Source organism: Apteryx rowi, unplaced genomic scaffold (assembly GCF_003343035.1).
Source record: "Apteryx rowi isolate R43461 unplaced genomic scaffold, aptRow1 scaffold_601, whole genome shotgun sequence".
NCBI lineage: Eukaryota > Metazoa > Chordata > Aves > Apterygiformes > Apterygidae > Apteryx > Apteryx rowi.
The window spans coordinates 291,591-310,017 of NW_020450874.1; the positions used below are offsets into that span (position 1 = coordinate 291,591).

General features: G+C 37.1%; 1 protein-coding gene across 5 annotated transcripts in view; it reads right to left on the reverse strand.

Annotated features, from left to right (window-relative positions):
- Positions 1-18,427, reverse strand: part of SRFBP1 (serum response factor binding protein 1) — an 83,755-nt gene that overhangs the window by 24,011 nt on the left and 41,317 nt on the right. For 3 of the 5 annotated variants that reach the window (XR_003256284.1, XM_026083469.1, XM_026083468.1), the window contains one exon: positions 7,270-7,341. The exons of 1 other annotated variant lie outside the window; for it this stretch is intronic. Coding sequence is in view for 3 of the 4 variants with exons in the window: in XM_026083469.1 (XP_025939254.1) it covers positions 7,270-7,341 (72 nt within the window). In the remaining variant the exon portion in view is untranslated. Of the gene's footprint in view, positions 1-2,189; positions 2,239-7,269; positions 7,342-12,195; positions 12,333-18,427 lie in introns of all 5 variants that reach the window. One more of the 5 variants, XM_026083471.1, reaches the window with a different exon arrangement.

Sequence of the window (18,427 nt, forward strand, 5' to 3'; positions counted from 1 at the left end):
TATTTCATTAATTATCCTCCTTCCACCAGGTCTTCAGAACATCTATTATATCAGACATGTTGTTTGATGTCAGGTGTTCTCATTTTCCCCATTTACTTATTAGGCTTAGCAGGTTGTCTAATTTGCCTTCATTATTTATTAGATCAGGCTATTTATTTCCCTCCTTGGCCTTTAAGAGACACTGAAAACTAGCCACATGCCCCTTGTTGGTTAAATCACTGTGAATCAGGTGCTCTTCTGTGTGTGTAGTCTTTCACCATCCTTTTAGTTTAAATACTCCTCTATGACCATTTTTACTTGTCTGCAATGGCAGCCTGGTTCAGTTTTGATCAAGAGGTCTTTGCTATACAGCTTCCTCTTGTCCCTGATGTTTCACTATTTCCTAAAACATCTAAATCTCTCCTTTCTATCACATGCATTCATCCACGCATTGCAATTCTGGATCTTCACCTGTCTCTTGGGTATTGCACAGCAGTCTGAACAGTGTTTCAGAGGATGTCATCATGGAGATCCTGGACTTAAGTATCTTGGCCTTTAAGTCAAAAGAACCCCAAAACAAACAAAACCTTCAGCATCTCTTGTTAAAGTATTCTCTCCTTGCATTTTCTTAAGGGAAAGCATACCAACATGAATATTTAACATTTTCTTGTGTTGCTCCCCTGCCAGCTCATGTACGGTAAAATATTTATACGTATCACAAATACTCATTTAAAACAGGAAGGAAAGTTGACTGTGCTTTCATGGGTGCTGCGATAAGAGACCTTCTGGGCTGGAAACAGTACAGCCATGTACTTGATGCATGATGCTTCAAGTCCTCACTAGCATGAGAGTATCCATGCTTAAAACACTGCTCTTCCCCACCTCCCTTTTTGTCCATTTATACTCTTATAGGAATATTTATTGTGCCTGAATTATCTAGATGAACCCAGCCACACATTGTTTGGAAAAAATGAGTACTGACTGTCCTCTGAGCTTTACTGACAACAATACGCCTGCCCACATTCTGCTCTGACACACCAAATACCTGAAATGAGCACATTCAAATCAATAGCAATCACATCACTTTTGAGACTGATCCTTGTCTAGGGATAGGAATATCCTTTAATAATTTTGAACAATCAGTTTGGACAGGCAAACTTAAGTGATACAGCTTCTTCATATGGACGCAAATGAATGACAAAGATCCTTGGATCAGTAACTTCAATTTGACAGGAGAGAGATTTTGTGTGTTAGAAATGCACATACTATCTCCATGAGAAATTGACAAAATTACTAAAAGTTTATTTCAAAACTGAAATGGTGACCCTGCTGAGCTTCAGGAAGTAGGAAGCAACCTGATTTGAATGCAAAGGGACTAATAAGGAAGAAACAGGTGAATAGGACCAGAGAGAGCAAGAGAAAGATCGGGTGGGGGAAAGAATGGCTAACCAGAAATGGGTGGGCAGTGGACAGAACATGGGATAAACAGAAGGAGACTGAACTCTCCCATAAGAAGTCTAGGAAGAGACCGATACTGGTCAGACTAGCAGACARACGGAACCAGTGGAAAAGGAGGTGGGAGAAGAGTGGAGAAAGATTTGTTTAAGACTGACAGACTGTTAGTTTTATACTGACATAAAACTAGAGCTGCAACCACAGCAGTGGGTTATGGCTATACTAGTTTATACCATAGCTGTACAAGACCAGGCTCTAAAGTATAGAGAAGGACTGTATAAAAGTATGCACAAAAGGCATGCTAAACATCTCACAGTTCAAGTGATCAAATTTGGAAGACGAGGAGCTCTTTGGGAAAAACAGTCACACAGAGAAAGTATTTACGCCTGAATGTGACATTCATCACGGAATGCAAAATTCTTCACTTCATCAGTAGTCTTCAGAAGACCACAGTCATTCTTGTTTAAAGTTAACATCTGGTGTTTGACATGGAAAATTCTCAGGAAACAGTGGTTTCATACATCCAGAGCAACTTCCATTCAAACAGATTCAAAATACTTGGGGGGGGGGAGGGGCAGGTGGAGAATTTGACTCTGCAGCACTGATTCCCAGCATCAGTCAAAGTATTTTAGTGTGTATTACAGGAAATTGTGCTATTATATCAATGCAATGCACCTCCAAAAACAAATGTTGGTGACAGATGCAACTACTACATAGAAAAAAGCATATCTGGCATTTGGTATGCAAATGTCTACCTTTATTTCCATCCTGATGTAAGAAGGGAACTGCAACATAACATCATATCTGTAGGAAAACGAATGGATAAGTATTATTTTAGTACCTTCAGCATAAACACATTGTTGGAGAATGGACACATCTTTGTGCATAACAGGCAACATATATTCACGCTGAACTAAAAGTAAAAATGCTAATCCATAAATCTGGACAGTTAAAACTTCTTTTAAGTTGATAATAATGTTTGTAATAATTGTTGCTTACTAAGAAGGAAATAAAAAAGAGCAAGAGATGGTTCTCATGACTGAAGTCCAGGTAGGTGAGCATTAAGTTATTAAATGTTCAGAAACACATTCCTATGCTAGTTACACACTGAATATTCACACAGGATTTCTAATTTCCCTAGAGAGAGTGTTAACAACAAGAATTTAGATAATGAAAAACAGAATAAAAACGTTCATGGGTCCCTCAAAAACAACAGCTGCCTTCCCCCTGCCATTGCCAAAATCAATCCACAGAATAGCTACGTGCAAAGAATTAGTGATAAGCGTACAACACAAAACTGAGACTATTACATCACTATTACACAAAGACCAATTCATACAGTAGCCCTTTCACTATGGCTTATGGATTGCAAACAAAATATTTTCATAAGCAAAGAATGTTAAAAATCCACATAAGCAATTATCTAGTTATGCTGCTACTAAAGGCACTAACAACAGAAACAGAAATTTTATATCAATTATAAAATCTATCATAATCAGATTTTTTTTGCAGCTAGTAGAATTCTTGGATGAGGGGAGGGCAGGGAATGGAGGGAGTTGTGGAAAAATCCCCCAAAGGCCCAAATGAAAGACAGCAACTATTCTGTGCTCGATCCAAAACCTTTGAAGTTAACAGAAAGTCTTCAATTAAACTGCAGGGGACTTTGTGTCAGGTCCCTTCTATGGCCTACTGCCTTTTCTAAGATTAAATCCATGGAAAATACAGAGGTTTTGCTTTTATATATTTTCCATTACAAAATATATATTTTTAATAAATTAAAGCCAGGTTCACAAATATATGTTTAGGAACATCAGCTAAAATATAAATCTTTATTTTTTTTGAAAATTAGAAAATACAGATACAACCATCCTCCTTGGATGCAGCTGTTTTGTTTTTTTTTAATTACTGATGAGACAGATATTTTGGATTGATATACAGCCTAATCTCAGGCCAGCAGTTGTACAGTTTAACAAGCTGATGAGACAAATCTGAGAACTTTGATGCTGGGATTTAAACATTCTTTTTAAAAGAGATAAAGGTAATAGGTAATCAGGCCTGTAACTTCAGCTTCCTGGAGAAACTGCTGTTTGAAGTTATGTTGTTTGAAACTAGCTTCTGTTGGTTTGCTTATATTTTTCTTTAGGAATGTTTGTAATATATGATGCGATGTAGAGAAAGCTTTATCCTTTTGTTCCTGTCAGTCCATTTTGCCCATACATCTTTATCTCATTCTCCTGTCCTTCTTGCCCAGCGACTTCTTCAGTCCCTCACCAGAGACCCAGTGAATTCATGGAGGAGTTTGGTAGCGGAAGCAGTGTTTTCTCAAGTGTGAAGCAGTAGCACTCTCATCTGATAAGTCATAGAAAACCTATTTTCTACTGCTGGTCTGCAAATCCCYGAGTTGCTCCCAAACTCTTATGAGCCATACAGGTAAAGAGTCACAGATATTTGATTCACTCACCCCGAGAAGCCTCCTGAACTTGAAAAATGTCTCCTTTTTTGGAGACAGTACAGATGATGCATATAGTTTCTCTTATACCATAAAAATATAACAGATATTAACCTATCTAACCTATCTTAAACCTATGTTAACAGGAGGCTGAAGGTAACAGTTAAGACCTTTGCTAGTTCCTAAGTCAATCCCCTGCTTGTAATGAACTGCATTTTCATGACTGGCTTCCAATTTATACCTTTGGGGTGCTGTATTAGGCATATTATTTGGCAACATAACACTAATAAACCAAGCTACCCTTACCAGTTCAGGTACATCTTCTACAAGGAATGCTTTAAAATGCAACCACAGAAATATTGGGAGCAGGGAGGTTTAGATAATGGATCTACTATCCTATTCCCCTCCCCCTTTCATTTTTTTAATTAATGGCTGGCAAATATATGTATGCTACAGAAAGCAAGTTTAACACAAAACCTTAAGTCAAAACAAGAAAATATAGGTTCCCTTTTTTCAACAGCTGTACCTAAGCACCAACAATATAAAGTCTAGTTAAAGATGCATGTCAACATTCTTATTATCTTTAGAGCAGACTTTATCACCTGTTGATAGCAATGGCACCCGCAGCAGCAGTACTAAAAACAGATAAAGCATGTTTCAGGGAAGGTACACAAATAAATGCCCACCTCCTGCTTCTTGTCCTATATTAAGGTGATAAGCCCTACAATGTTTCCATAAGTTAACAGGGAGAAAAAAGGTAATGTCATGGGGCTGGTGACTCACCAACTCACTCTTCAATTATCATAATCTGATTATCTTATTAGCAACCATCAGTCACAAAACTCTGTGCAGCAATCTTGAGAGCTAAATCATAAAATCTTCAGTTAGAGTGCAACTTGCTAAACACTTAGCACAATTTTATTGTACTGATTGAAAAATATGCAAACTCTGAATAAGAAAGTATGCTTCTTTTACTCTGAAAAATACATGGGAAAACATGGTAATGGAACATAAAATCTCAGCAGGTAGAAGGAATTAAACAAATATCTTGACTACATGTCCACTATGCAAAACTAATATTCAGCATTCCACAGCGAATTAAAAGCAGATTGCCTTTTATCAATGAAAACAAACCTATTCCAAAAAGGAAAATAGCCACAGGATGTTTTGCTTCAAATATTCTGAAAGTCAAGTTAATGAAAAGGTAAACAGTGTGTTCCGAGTTTCATGTGACCTGCAGAACACTCCTGGGGATAGAAAACCACCTCGTAGGTAGTAATAATAATAAAACTGTGGGAAAAGCAGAAGTAATACACTGGAGAGTTAAATTTTGTTAAAGCATAGTAGTGATATCTTCTTTATTTGGGRGTATGCTATAGCCAAACAATAGCAAGCAATAAAGTTATTATAGCTTAGCTACTGCTTGTCAACAGAACTGCAATAATTACTTGTACACGTTCTCATCCTGCAGCGAGGTAAAACCTCTCTGCAGGTTTAAACCAACCTCAGCATGCATCCAAACACTTGTTTTGAAACAAGAGACTCACTCATTGCAAGGCACAAGATTAACAGGCTCTCCTACCACTGAAAAACAGGACCAGCAGATGAAAGAAACAGAAATAACTACAATTCTAAAAACTAAAACAACAATTTCATGAAAATACCTGCATTATCTGCTTTCAAGGATTATGACCAAGTAAAAGCCTACTTTATGTAAATATGAAAAGTGTAAGGTCAATCATGACTATGAAAACGTGAAGTCTATTTGGGAGAAACCTGTATACCCAAGGCTAAGGAAATTTCACAGCATTTTCTTGCATTTTTTTTCTTCACTTATATCTGAGAAAGTTCTAGGAAAAGAAATGAATAGACAAAAGAAACTGGTAAGATTAATAATATTCCTTCAGCGTCTTAGGCAATAAAATTGTCCTCTTAGGCAATAAAATTCCAACTGTAAACTCCTTTAAAACAATAGCATCAGTTATTTCATTTGGGGGCTTCTATATCTTTCGAAAATGCAATCCGCATAAGTGTGATACTTTTGAATCCTTAGCAGAAGGCATCTCCCACAGTAGTAGATGCCTCACTGTTTGAATTTGAGCATCCTTTCTGAAGTGTGAACTCCTCCTCCAGGTGTCCTCATGCATCCAGAACCTTGTCACCTCTACACCATTTCTAACCTCCTAACAAACAGTTTCCAACTAGCTCACCTTCTGACTGGAAGTTCTTGGTCAAGTAACTAAAAAGAGAAATGCTTCTTCTTAGCTCCATGTCAGTATCTCTGTGACCCTTCCCTTACTCTTTTCTATCACTGAGAAGGAAAAGTAGGTAGGACATGTCCCATCCAAACATTCTTCCATGAATACTGAATTCTTCTTATATGAAGCACATTGTATTACTTTTCTATTAACCCGATTTTGCCCCAGTGAAGCACAAATACTGTTGCACATTATGCTGATAGCATTTCTATTCAAAAAAAGAAAAAAATATACATGAACTCCATCACACATCACTGTGCTTTGCAACATGGAAGCTGGAAGAGAAAATGCCACAATTTTACATTAAAGTTTAGTCTGTGTATTATATACATTTCAGATTTCAGTCTCCCCACAGTCCTTAGTGGAACACCAATGGGAATTTAGAAGAACTCAAAGGAATATATGGAACTTCATTTACTGACGCTTTTTGATTCAGCATTGTTGTCGGAGATTGCTTCTGCAACATCTCCATTCAAAGGGTATTTATTTCTGCTGTTATTCACTCTCCTTTTGGAGTGTCCTGTCTGCTCTCAGCCTCAACTATTACAAGGAGCATCTTCCCACCTTTATGTCCCCATTTCACTTGTTACAGGTATCACTAGTTAAACAGTAAACACTTAGTAATGAACCATCAATGGGCTTCCAAAAAGACATACCGTTGAAGTTAGTGAGCCTCAGGGGTGTTTGATTTCCCCTGTATTTCAGGCCATTTCCTATGTTTTGTTCACATGTGGAAGCTTCTGTCTAGAACTTTTTTCAACTGTTTTTCAACAGCTGTTGAAAGTTTAGATTATTTATATTAACTGAATCATAGAAGTGCATTATATAAACATAGCAAATTATTTCTAAGACACCAAGACCACTGCTATGCTTCCTGATACTCTGTTCCAGTCACTAGGGATTAGCTCACCAAGCCTTGATGACAACTCACTTGTGCTAAACTTCTACACAAGTTTTTGCAGGCATGTCTTAGTGTATACATTAAAAAAAGTCTACAACTGAGAAAAGTGTAATGTAACATATGTAAGGCACATACTCTCACCAACATATGCACTTTCACCTAAAAGGTTTCATGTGCTCTCACATTCACAGAAGCAAGGGAAAGAAAATCAGAAATCTAAACCTTACCTTTCTGCAGACACTTTCAAAATTAACTTCTTTCCTAAGAGCAAGTCTGGTAACTTGATCTGGCTTTATTTCCTGTGGATGAAAGACATTTATTCTTCTTATGATGGAACTTTACTAAATCTTTCTAAGATTCACCTTCCTCAAACATGGCTTCATGGCATCCCCTGCTGATTTCTTAAAGGAAGGAAAAACAATTTCTCATATATAGATTTTTTTAAATGTAAATACTACATAAAATCAATAGATTTCAATTCCAAAAAAATTAACCTACACTTAATTATTAATTGTATCCAATCCGAGGGCAATGGAGATTTTCAACAGCAAGTATGCAAGACGGTGATTTTATTTATAGAAACATTTTAAGTGCCCATATAGGTGTGCTAGAAATAAACTTTGGAAGGTTATGAAATGCCCCACTTGTCTTAGGCTCTGAAGTTACATCGCAACTTATGAACATATGTAAATAGAAATGTTTAAGACCATGACACTGAAGGGGGGGGGACAACCCCCCCCTCCCCCCCAACTCCTCTTTTCTGAAAATACTACACATGCAGTTTTCACTCCTGGACTTAAGCATTTCCATTAGCAGCTGAAATAGAGGAATGAAAATCCTGGACAAGCAGAATTCTTTAGAAAATACATATTTCAATGAGACATGCTCTCACAACAGATTTTTCCCTTATTTTTAAACATATATTGTATTTTTATTATATTACTGAATACCTTAGTAACTTTATCAAATGAATACACTGAATTTAAAAAATCTAATATTGGCTTTTTCCTGCTAGGGCACTACGTCAAATAAATCATGTTACATACCAGTTGTTTGCCAGATGGACACTTTAAAAGCAGTTTAACTATGGTGTTATGCAAGACCCAAATAACTTCCACATATTCAAAGTTCTGGAAAATGAAGATTGACTAAACTTCTTTGTACAAAAATTTGATAGCTGTCATCCAGACTATATTTCAATACTGCCAGTTTTAACATCTGAAGAAAAGAATCTATTTGCTGAATTTCTGAAGCTCCAGGAAAGTGGATTACTTAAGTTTAAATGACAAAAAAATAACAAATTCGCAACATTTGCAGGCAATAAAAAAGAAAAACTAACTTGGGGCTGTATATGCAAATGTATTACAGTCTGAGAAAGTGAGACAACATGTCCACCTTTGGGCTGCACCTGCAACACTGTGCTCAGATACAGTTGAGAAACACTAAATGAAAACCCCTAAAAGCAATTACTGTGATTGGTGGCTTAAAATAATTGATGTATTAGCAAAGATTCAAATGTAATTCAAATTATAGGAGACATGATAACTTACAAGTATCTGAAAAAAAAGTATTACATTAGAGACTTTCATGTTCACTGACTAAAACTATCGTTCTGTTCTCTCAAAATCCCTCCTTAACCATCCTTGATAAGTATTCCAACACTTTCATTTAACATCCTACTCCATTTTTTTCCCCACTATGTTAAGTTTCTATATTCTATCCTGTTTTTATGCTAAATCCAGGACAGTTTGTCTGCACATTTACATGGTTCCTCCTGAAATTCCATCCTAGTAGTTTATTTCCTTATAAAAGGTCACACCTCTCAATCCAAAACTTTAACTTCCATTTATTAGATTCTCTATAGAGAGGATGCATCTTACCTAGATTTTTAAGGTGTTATGGAAATTGCCTACCTATGTCTTAAAACAATGAGTGCATATACTAACAGCAATAACGCAACAGGATGAAATTAAGAAATTAAAAATTCACTTTGTGTGTCAGAAGAGCTTCCTGACAGTGAAATTTAGTAGTCTGTAAAATCATCTCCCCAAGGTACTGGTGGAAGCTCAATCACTTGGTGCACAGAAACCAGACTGGAAAAACACTGGTGAATATAGGAAACAATCTTACACTGGCAGATAGACAGACTGGATGACCTAATAGAACCTAGAGATGGAAAAGACCTATGATTCAGTTTTCCATGACTTCCCAAAGTCTTTCACAGATGGCAAAACTAGGACAGGGTGGTTAGGTGACATGCTCACAGTCACATAGTTGGCCAGAGGCTAAGAATGAAGTTCTGGAACCCAATGGAGTTAAATCATACTGCTTCTTTATATTACATAGGATAAATTTTCTGAATCATATCCCAAGTAAAACTGTGCCTATTTTCTGTCCCTTTAGAATTTAAACACAGAAAGCTGGGGGGGCGGGGAGGTAAAGGGAGGTAAAGGGAGGTAAATGTCAGCAAAATCTGTACTAGAACTTCAAGGATTTAATTTTTATATGGCATTATTACATAACTACATTCGAATTGCAGAATCATGTGTAGTAATGGAGTAAGAATCACAGTTTGGGATGCAGTCATGAATGTAGCTTCACTGAAATGCTTACTGCCCAGAATGAGACCATGAGCCTCCTCTTAAGGGCGAAAGCCCCAAATTTAAAGTATGTCCTTCACTCCCCATACATTTAAGGCAGAGCAAGCATTTTGGATTTATAGTCTTCAGCAATACTCTGTTCTTGTAAAAGCAGCCATATGAGTCAGGTTACTGGGTTAAATAGACCTTTCTTCTGTCTCTATTACTGGTCAGCAGTAGACAAGAAAACAGAAAAGCTATATAATGATACCTTCCCAGCACAGTCTTCTCAGCTTCCAGATGTATTCAGCCCAAGAATTCCTGACTCTGAGATGGTACATTTGTATGTAATAGCTGTTATGACTAGCTCTTTCACCAACTATAGCTACTTTTTAAAATTATGTTAATATTTGGTATCACAACATCTGGTGCCAACAAGGTGCCAAGTTCAACGAAGTTTTATGTTCCAAGTGGAGAGGACTATAAAGGCTAGGAAGAAGCTAGACACAAGCTATTTTATGAAGCATCTGATCCACAGTAATCCCAGATTAGATAATAAAACACAGATAAAACTCCATTACCAACCAATACACCCACTGTGCTTCCTTGTCCCACCCTCCTTGAAAATGATCTCTGACCAATATTTTAAACAACTCCCTGAATACCTAAAAATACCTTAAAAACAGGGAAGATGAAGAAATGACTACTGGGATCAACAGATCCTGTCTACATGCTGATCATGTTTTCTCTTGCAGGAAAGAGATCTAATTCTAAAATTAAGACAAAGGAGACTGACTCTCAGATATACGGCTGACGCCAGTGACACTAGTGTCCTAATTAACAAACATAGGGATCCTGATGGATAATGGTTAATAAGAGAGAAGGGAAACAGATCATTCTCTTTTGATTACAGACTGCATCCCTATCTCAACTTCTAATATGAAAGTTTTTAAGAGAAAGGGAGATAAGGGGAGAAGCTCTGTAGGCCAATGTACACAATATAGCCACACTATTGTGCTTTTATCTTTTTCCCGGTATGCGAGATGACAGCTGCCACAGAGGCAGTTAAGATGAAACTGGAAGGGAGGTTGTGAAGGTGGCAAAGCAGCAGCTGCCCTTTGTATCTCTTGTGGCAGCAGCAGTAACAGCCTGGCTCTCAAAGTCAGGCAATGTTCACTGTCCAAACAGCTGTTCTGCACTTCCTCCAAGGGTAAATAAATACATAAATAAAACAAACAAACAAAAAAAAATTCAGGCTAAATGGACCTGTCAGCCAGTTGGACCTTGTTAAGGTTGCAGGCAAATTACTAGGCCTTGGCCTGAGGTTAAGCTAAATAAACAGGATATGAAAAACTACTGGACATGACATAAGAAAGCTGCTGGATAGTAGGAAGCTGACAAAATGGCTGGATTCTTACAGATCATTAAGGGCAAGCTATATTAGAAACAGATAAACTTCACAGATAACTGAAGAGGAGTACTGGGGAGCTTTGGGGGAGGGAATCTTGCAAGGCCGACAGTACCTAAGCAACCGTATCAGCAAACCCATATAAAGCCAAGATTACCCATGCAGCCATACTGGAATACCAAATTCAGGTATGGGTGCAGTAAAACTGGGAGCAATGGGGGGGGGGGGAAATCAATTAGGGGTGGGTAAGGACAGGATTGGGGTGGAAAAGAGGGAAGGCCAAGATGTGGGGAAAAGGGATAATAAGGCATGCGATGAGGTAATCAAGCATTCGTGTGGGGCAGGCCCATGCTCGAGAATGGCAGCCTGGTGCAGGACAGCCCAGCCCAGTTGGCTGTTCTCACCCCAACACATTGGACCTACTTCCATGGGCGAGGGGAGCAGGGGGTCCCTCTCTTGCTAGCAAGGGAGCACCAAGGACAGATGGACRGAGCACCCCACCATCACCACATTGGTGCCAGTTGCATGTCTGATGGCATCGATATTTTCCTAATGCTGTAACTCTGCCCTGCCAGGCCTCTCCACCTTCTTCTCCAGAGATAGAGCTTTACTGAAGGCAGTTCCAACATTAGAGGCAGAGAATTCACTCTACTACTTATAGAAATTAAGTTAATAACAAGTTTTTTTTCAGATGTGATGAAGTTATTTAAATAAACCATAACTGTATTATGTAGGAAAACAAGACTCTATATTGAACAAAGTACATCAAGCAAAAATGGCATCTGAAAAAAGACAGTTCCCTATCATCATTGAGCATGGTTGCTCAGATTACAGTTTATCCAAGAGATAAACCGTAAACTACTTTCTCAGTAGAAAGATGCAGTTTAACTTAATAGGAATGGAAATATAACCTATTTGAAAAGCCTTCAGAAGACAGCAAAGAGACAAAAAAGCTGTTGAATAAGGCTTCGACACATCTCAGAAATGCAAGATTATTCATATAAAATGTATTCCCAGCTATCCTGTCTAAAGCTGTTTTAGATGACTCAGGAGAAAGGTTTGCCAGTAGTGGCCTGTGGAAACAATTTAGGAATCTCAGCCCTCACACTTAAAAGTTTTACCTACTCCTCAGCTCAGTTTTGTTTCGCCCAGTATTATCCCTTTACCTCTATTTATAATTCAATTCAATCATTTTCCTCATTATTTCTTCACATTTCTTAGCTGTCCGAGTGTTAAGCCTTTCCTCATAATCACTCCATCTACGTCATCTTTGTAAGACTTTTTTCTTAAAAGGGAAGAATTGCTATAAAAAGAAAAAACAGCAATGTCAGAGCATGTACAAGTAGATAATAAAACACCTCAAACTAACATCAAATATTTTAGGTGAAACTTCAGCTGCAGTTTGTTACCCACCACTGCACGTAGATCTTTTAAAATATTACTTTCTTACCCTTGAATGGGTGTTCTAGACTAAGTTTCATGAAGTATTTTACAATTTTTCCTCAGTATCCAGTTTCATTTTGCTCTTTCCTGTCATTTTTCTAGGTTGCTTATTGAGGAGAAAAGGGTAGAAAAAATACTCTTTTCAGAACAGCTCTTTGGCTTCTTTTTCTATAATTTAGTGACCACATGGCTTCTTGTCATGATCAATTTGTTCCCCTCTCCAAGGCCGTAAAAGTTAGGTATTTTAATCATTCCAAGCAAAAGTATTCTTTGACTCTTGGTGTAAATACTACCACTGTGAAACTATTTGTTTTTTTACATAAAAATGGATCATGCACTTACAAATAGGATATTTTCCAGGAAGTGAAATAAATGAACCCTGGTTCAGCTAAAAAGTTTCATACTTTTCAAAAAGCAGCTATATTCATCTTAAGAGTACAAGTTCGTTTCAGCTAGGAAGGCCCGTTTCCCAGCAATGCTGTACTCTAAACAGTTATAACCAGGTTGATTATGAAGAAAAAGTGACATCTACTTAGGACATTTCTTCCTGACAGAGTTTATAAGGCCTAATCCTTTGTCAGCAACTGTGACCCAAATATATATGAAATTCTACAGAGATAAGTCTCATTAATGAACCACCTTAACAAAATAAATGGCACTCCACCTATTTCAAACAAAACAAGAAACCCCATGACCCCCCTCCTCGCAAATCCTGTTTTACCAGATGTGAAAACATGATGAGTAGTATTCATGAGGGGAATGTGGAGAAAATTTCTGAGCACTTCAGGACAAGAAATTTGAACTGGTAACTAAACAATATCAAATTTTCACTAAAATGTGGTTTAAACTTATTTAAACTTATTATTACATATATATAATATATATGTAAGATATATATGTAAGATATATTTTATATATATACACATATATAAATAAAATGCTACACTGAGATATTTACATTATTATAAAATCACTATGTAATTTTCCCCAATACTCTAGTCAATAGAAAATGAAAGCACGGTTGAGTAGCTGGCTACTTTCCTGACAGTACTTAAAAACTATCATCATGCTCACTATGCCTTTCAAGCACTCTTTTAAGTAATTAAACATACTGGACTTTATCTCCTACAGTATGAAATTCTTTCTATACATAACCTCTGTAGTTCTTTTCTGCACTCGCTCTCATTTTTTATTATGATTTTGCAAACAGGAATATAATGGGATACAGTATGTCTCTTGGTAATATCATACAGAAGAGAATTCTCATTATAGGGGAAAAAAAAAAAGAAAGCCCCCTTCTTTCTTTACTCCTGGAAATTTAATCTTTTATTTGGCTCCCCTCAGTGGAATCCAGTCAATCCAGGTCACCCTCATCTTTATCCATCATCTCTAAGTTACATAAAATCCCTCCAGACGAATCTACTGATTTGTCTCAAGCATTCCCAACTATAACCTGATATTAGGTAAACTCAGAGCACTGTACATGCTACCACTTTTTGAGACTGCAACTTCTGCGGTAAAAAGCTTCTGACACCTCAAAACCCAAATTTCTTTTAATGATTTCCTGCTTTAGTGACTGTGACAAGTAATCCTGAAAACACAATTTATCCTCTCTGGCCTAGAGAGGACATGAGAATGCCTGAAAGATTCAACTGCTCCATTTACCTTACATGGTGTCACAAAATAGCTTGCATAGTCATTAAAATATTTCATTCCTAACTGACAAAAAATATAAGCTGATACATTAGGTGAATGGATATTAGGTAAAAGAAATGAAAGACATGCTATGCTTAATCTATTTACACTAAGGTTAAAGACCTCTCCGCCTTACTCAGGTTGACTTGCAATCCTTCCTGACAAGGTGGCAGGCARGACTTCAATCTTTGTGCATACCTTATGCCCAAGGCTGCACCTTTCAGAGAGAGAGAGAGAGTGAGAGAGAGAGAGTCTCTTTGGGAACCACTGTCATGGTTTCTTTGGTGGCTTACTGGCACATTTCAGCATAAAACCTTACCTTTTGATTTACAGACGGACACAAAATGCAAGTGATATAAACCTTATAAACATACACAGTACCCTACTGGGTGTCAGAGACTGTGAAGGTCAATATAACACTACTCTGGGGTGAGAATGTGTTTGGGAAGATGAATCCCCAACCCCTTTTCATCTAGTATAACGTAATACACAGGCAAAAAAAAAAACCCAACAAAACAACCCCAAGTATTGCAGGCACACGTGTACTCAGTGTTAATAAAAACAAGATAAACCAGCGCATTACTAATGTATTCCTTTTTCTAAATGAACACGACAGGTCACGTTATGAGGTTCGGAATGGCTTTGGAGTTAGCAATGCTCAGCATATTGCATGGACTACTTATCACTATTAAACTGTTTTCATACCAGTCTTAGGAATATTAACTAATATTGTTTGAATAAAGACTACTATACAAGTTTGCACATTTTCAGGAATGACATCTTAACAAATGCCTCCAACAAGTGTTTCCTCTTTTAGCTTTTGCTTAATTTATGGGCAATGTAATAAACCTGATGCACGCTGAAAATATATGGATATACAGATTTAGCTTTCCACAGAAATCAAGTTTCACTCTAAGTACTTGTGTCATGAGGAACAGACAGCTGCAGGAAAACAAAACCACAGCAGCAAAGAGGCCATGGATCTTTTTCTGTTCTACCAGTCTAGCCAACAAAGCTTTTCCCGGCAAACTGACTGGAAATGGCAAACTTGTGCTGGAAATTCTATATCATCACCTACTGAAACCAGGGGTTTTATCCAGTTAAAATGAATACATTTTCTCTCTAATTACAGACAAATTAAGTGAAATGAATTATAATTTAAATATATTCCCCTGTGTCATTAGGGCTGAAGATTACTACTATGTCTTACAATAATTATAGTATTTTTCACTTATCAGAAGTTAGATTCTGTATTACAAAGAAGGACAGCAGAAGAAAAAGGAACCTAGAGTTGCTAATTTTACTCAAGAAAATATCATGCATTGTTTAATATGACTTTGCATCTTTCATCAATCACCTTAGTGACTTAGTAACTAATTAGTTTTCAAAAGCTTTATAAAATATAATGCTCTTTTAACTTAGTTTTGAGAAGTCATATTAAAATGAAAGGCTAGCCTTCCAACAAAAATGAAAATTAATGATTTCAATGATTAATAATAAATGGGCAGGAATACTACAGAACAGATTATGGAAAAATAGTAAAACTTAATTTGCATTTTCAAATAACAAATTGAAAGAAGTCACTAAAGGAAATGATCAGAATGGAGCTATAGAACAATCTCAGTTTGGATGAATATATGGTATTTGATTTTCATGGAAATTAACTGTTACTAACCCATTAAAAAAAAGCACTCCAAAATTACAGTTAATCACTGGGAGCTTAAGCAAGTATTTCAAGTTGAACTTGTCTAGCAATTGTTCTTTTTGTAAACTACACTAGTGTCAGGTTTTTGCTGGCACCAATCTTAAACATTACTAAATGTCTACAAGTACTGCTGTCTCAGTTTAGATCCAAGTGAAATTCAATGTCAACCTGAGAGTCTTCATATACTCAAGGTTTCACGTTAAAAAATTGTAAAGTTTTCTCTGGTTTTAGTGTTTTCTAAAAAAATAAAATTCTTATGACTTCATCCCCTTGTTTCAAAAAAATAAAACTATATAGTATCAACATAAACATGATTTTGTGCAAATGGATACTTTCATCTAGCTAAATATTCTTAGCCTACTATTGTCATGCAAGCTCTCTTAAAAGAGGAGCATGAAGCTGACAGAAAGCCTATTTATTTATACAGTTTAATAATAAAACAAAACTAAAAAGCAATTCCCCAGAACAAAAGTTAACACGACTGGTTTGTTTAAGCTGTTGTAAAATACCCAAACTTTATTTGGCAAGCATAGGCTGCTCTTTTCTGCCACGTTTATAAACTGATTTAATATTTCAAGAGGTATGCAAGTCAAATGCCAGAAATTACATCAGTCTAAAGAGATGAACACTGTGAACTTGGCATTTTATTTAGTCAATTAGATTAAATGAATTGTTTAATTTTGGAGGTTCCCATCTGATTCAGTAGCCTCATTTAGGGAGCAACGGTCACTGTTTTTACCATAACATACAAAGTTATCAAGTCTGTAATCTTATGACAACTTCAAAAGCAGTAGCTATTATGAAAGTAAACTACAATTATAAGCATTCAAAAAAAATTTACACAAAAGGAAAAACTAGGCTCACAACATTATTCAGTACAGCAAGTATGATGATGCCAAAATTTCATATTTGAATATTCTTTTTTTCCTCCCTCAAACAGCTTTTGATTCTGAATGTCAGCCTTCCCTTGGACTGGTATAATCTGTAATTTCACTCTATATTGGCAATTTGTTCCATGCCGCTTTTCTAATATTAAAATAACAACCACATGCAATTTCAGGGTTAACGTACTTCCAAGCAGTCCTGTGTTGGCTGGGTGTATCTTCAGTTTTGGATTACTATCCCTGGTATTCACAACACTTGCCAATATTGCTGGTTGCTAGATGAACTGTTTTTCTACAAATTAAAGAAAAACGGCCTCTTTTGCCAGAAGGGGACGCTATGCACAATCAGCAGAAAGCCACCTCTTTTCTCCCAGCAGAAGCTTGAGCCAGCAAGACTGCAACTAAAGCAGCCAGGAAAAGGATGTACTATATTCTTACAAAGAAACTTCCCACTGAAGACAGCCGTGACTGGTAACTGGGTGCAATCYAGTTAATAATCCCCACTGCTAGATTCTTGTTTTAAAGAAATACGGAAAGAAAAATGAATAATGAAGACAGAAGAATCCCCCAAAACGCAGAAAGATATGGAAGAGTGTGAATACATACAACCACAAATTCAATTCCTTCTTCTGCTTCGGGGGGTGTGGGGAAGAGTTCAAAGATTAGACACGATGGAGAACGAACTCTTTTTCCATTCCCTTTCCCAGTGCGCCCTATCTCCAGGAAAGGTATTCCTCCTCTAGTCTATTCTTAAAGCACAGAAAAGGAGCACATAGGGGAAAAAAAAGTTACCTTTTGTCTGCCTCTAGAGATCTTGGAAACTGTGCAAGACAGTCTTGGTGTCTCATTTGCCCAAGGTGAGAAAAAAGAAACAAAACAGGATGATGGAACAAAAACATAACAAGATGAGCATTTGCCAGGGTTTCCAAATCCTGAACTTCAGTAGGAGATGTTAAGTGTATCCAAACTCCATCAATATATAACAAGTTGTTACAGGCCTGTTCATTTCATTGCAACATCTTTCAAGAACATTAGCTTTGAATCATTTTGCACATCTTTGAGGGGTAAAGCTGGAAGGAAGAGATGTGGCAAGAAAATACCATGGAAAATTTTCAGTATGTACAGATTTCCAGACTGGCTGCTAAAGGCTTCCGACCAAACTATGGCACACACAGTGCAAAAGAAGTATCCACCACAAATGTGTCAGTAGTGTAAGTCTCCAGTATTAGTTGTTTAACTCGCATCTTGGGGAATCCTAATCTAATTTCATCYCTCCTTTTAAATGCTATGCCATATCTACGATTATCCTTGCTGCTTTTCTTTTGTAGTTTTTTATTTTTTATTTTAAATGTAATAAGAAAAATCTTGTGTAGTGTATGGGAGAAAAATGGATTTAAACAGGAGCAGACTCTCTTCTCGTCCATTCTTCGGACTATTACCCACTGCTGCTCTTCCATGTGGGCGCCAATGACACCAAGGGCAAACTGGAGACCATCAAGCAGGATTTCAGAGYTSKGGGGATGGYGBTCAARGGYCTGGGAGCCCAGGTCATCTTCTCCTCAATCCTGCCAGTGAGGGGGATGGATGAGAGGAGGAGGAGACGGACTTTCCAGGTTAACAACTGGCTGTGCTGCTGGTGTTGGCAACAGGGTTTTGGTTTCTACGACCATG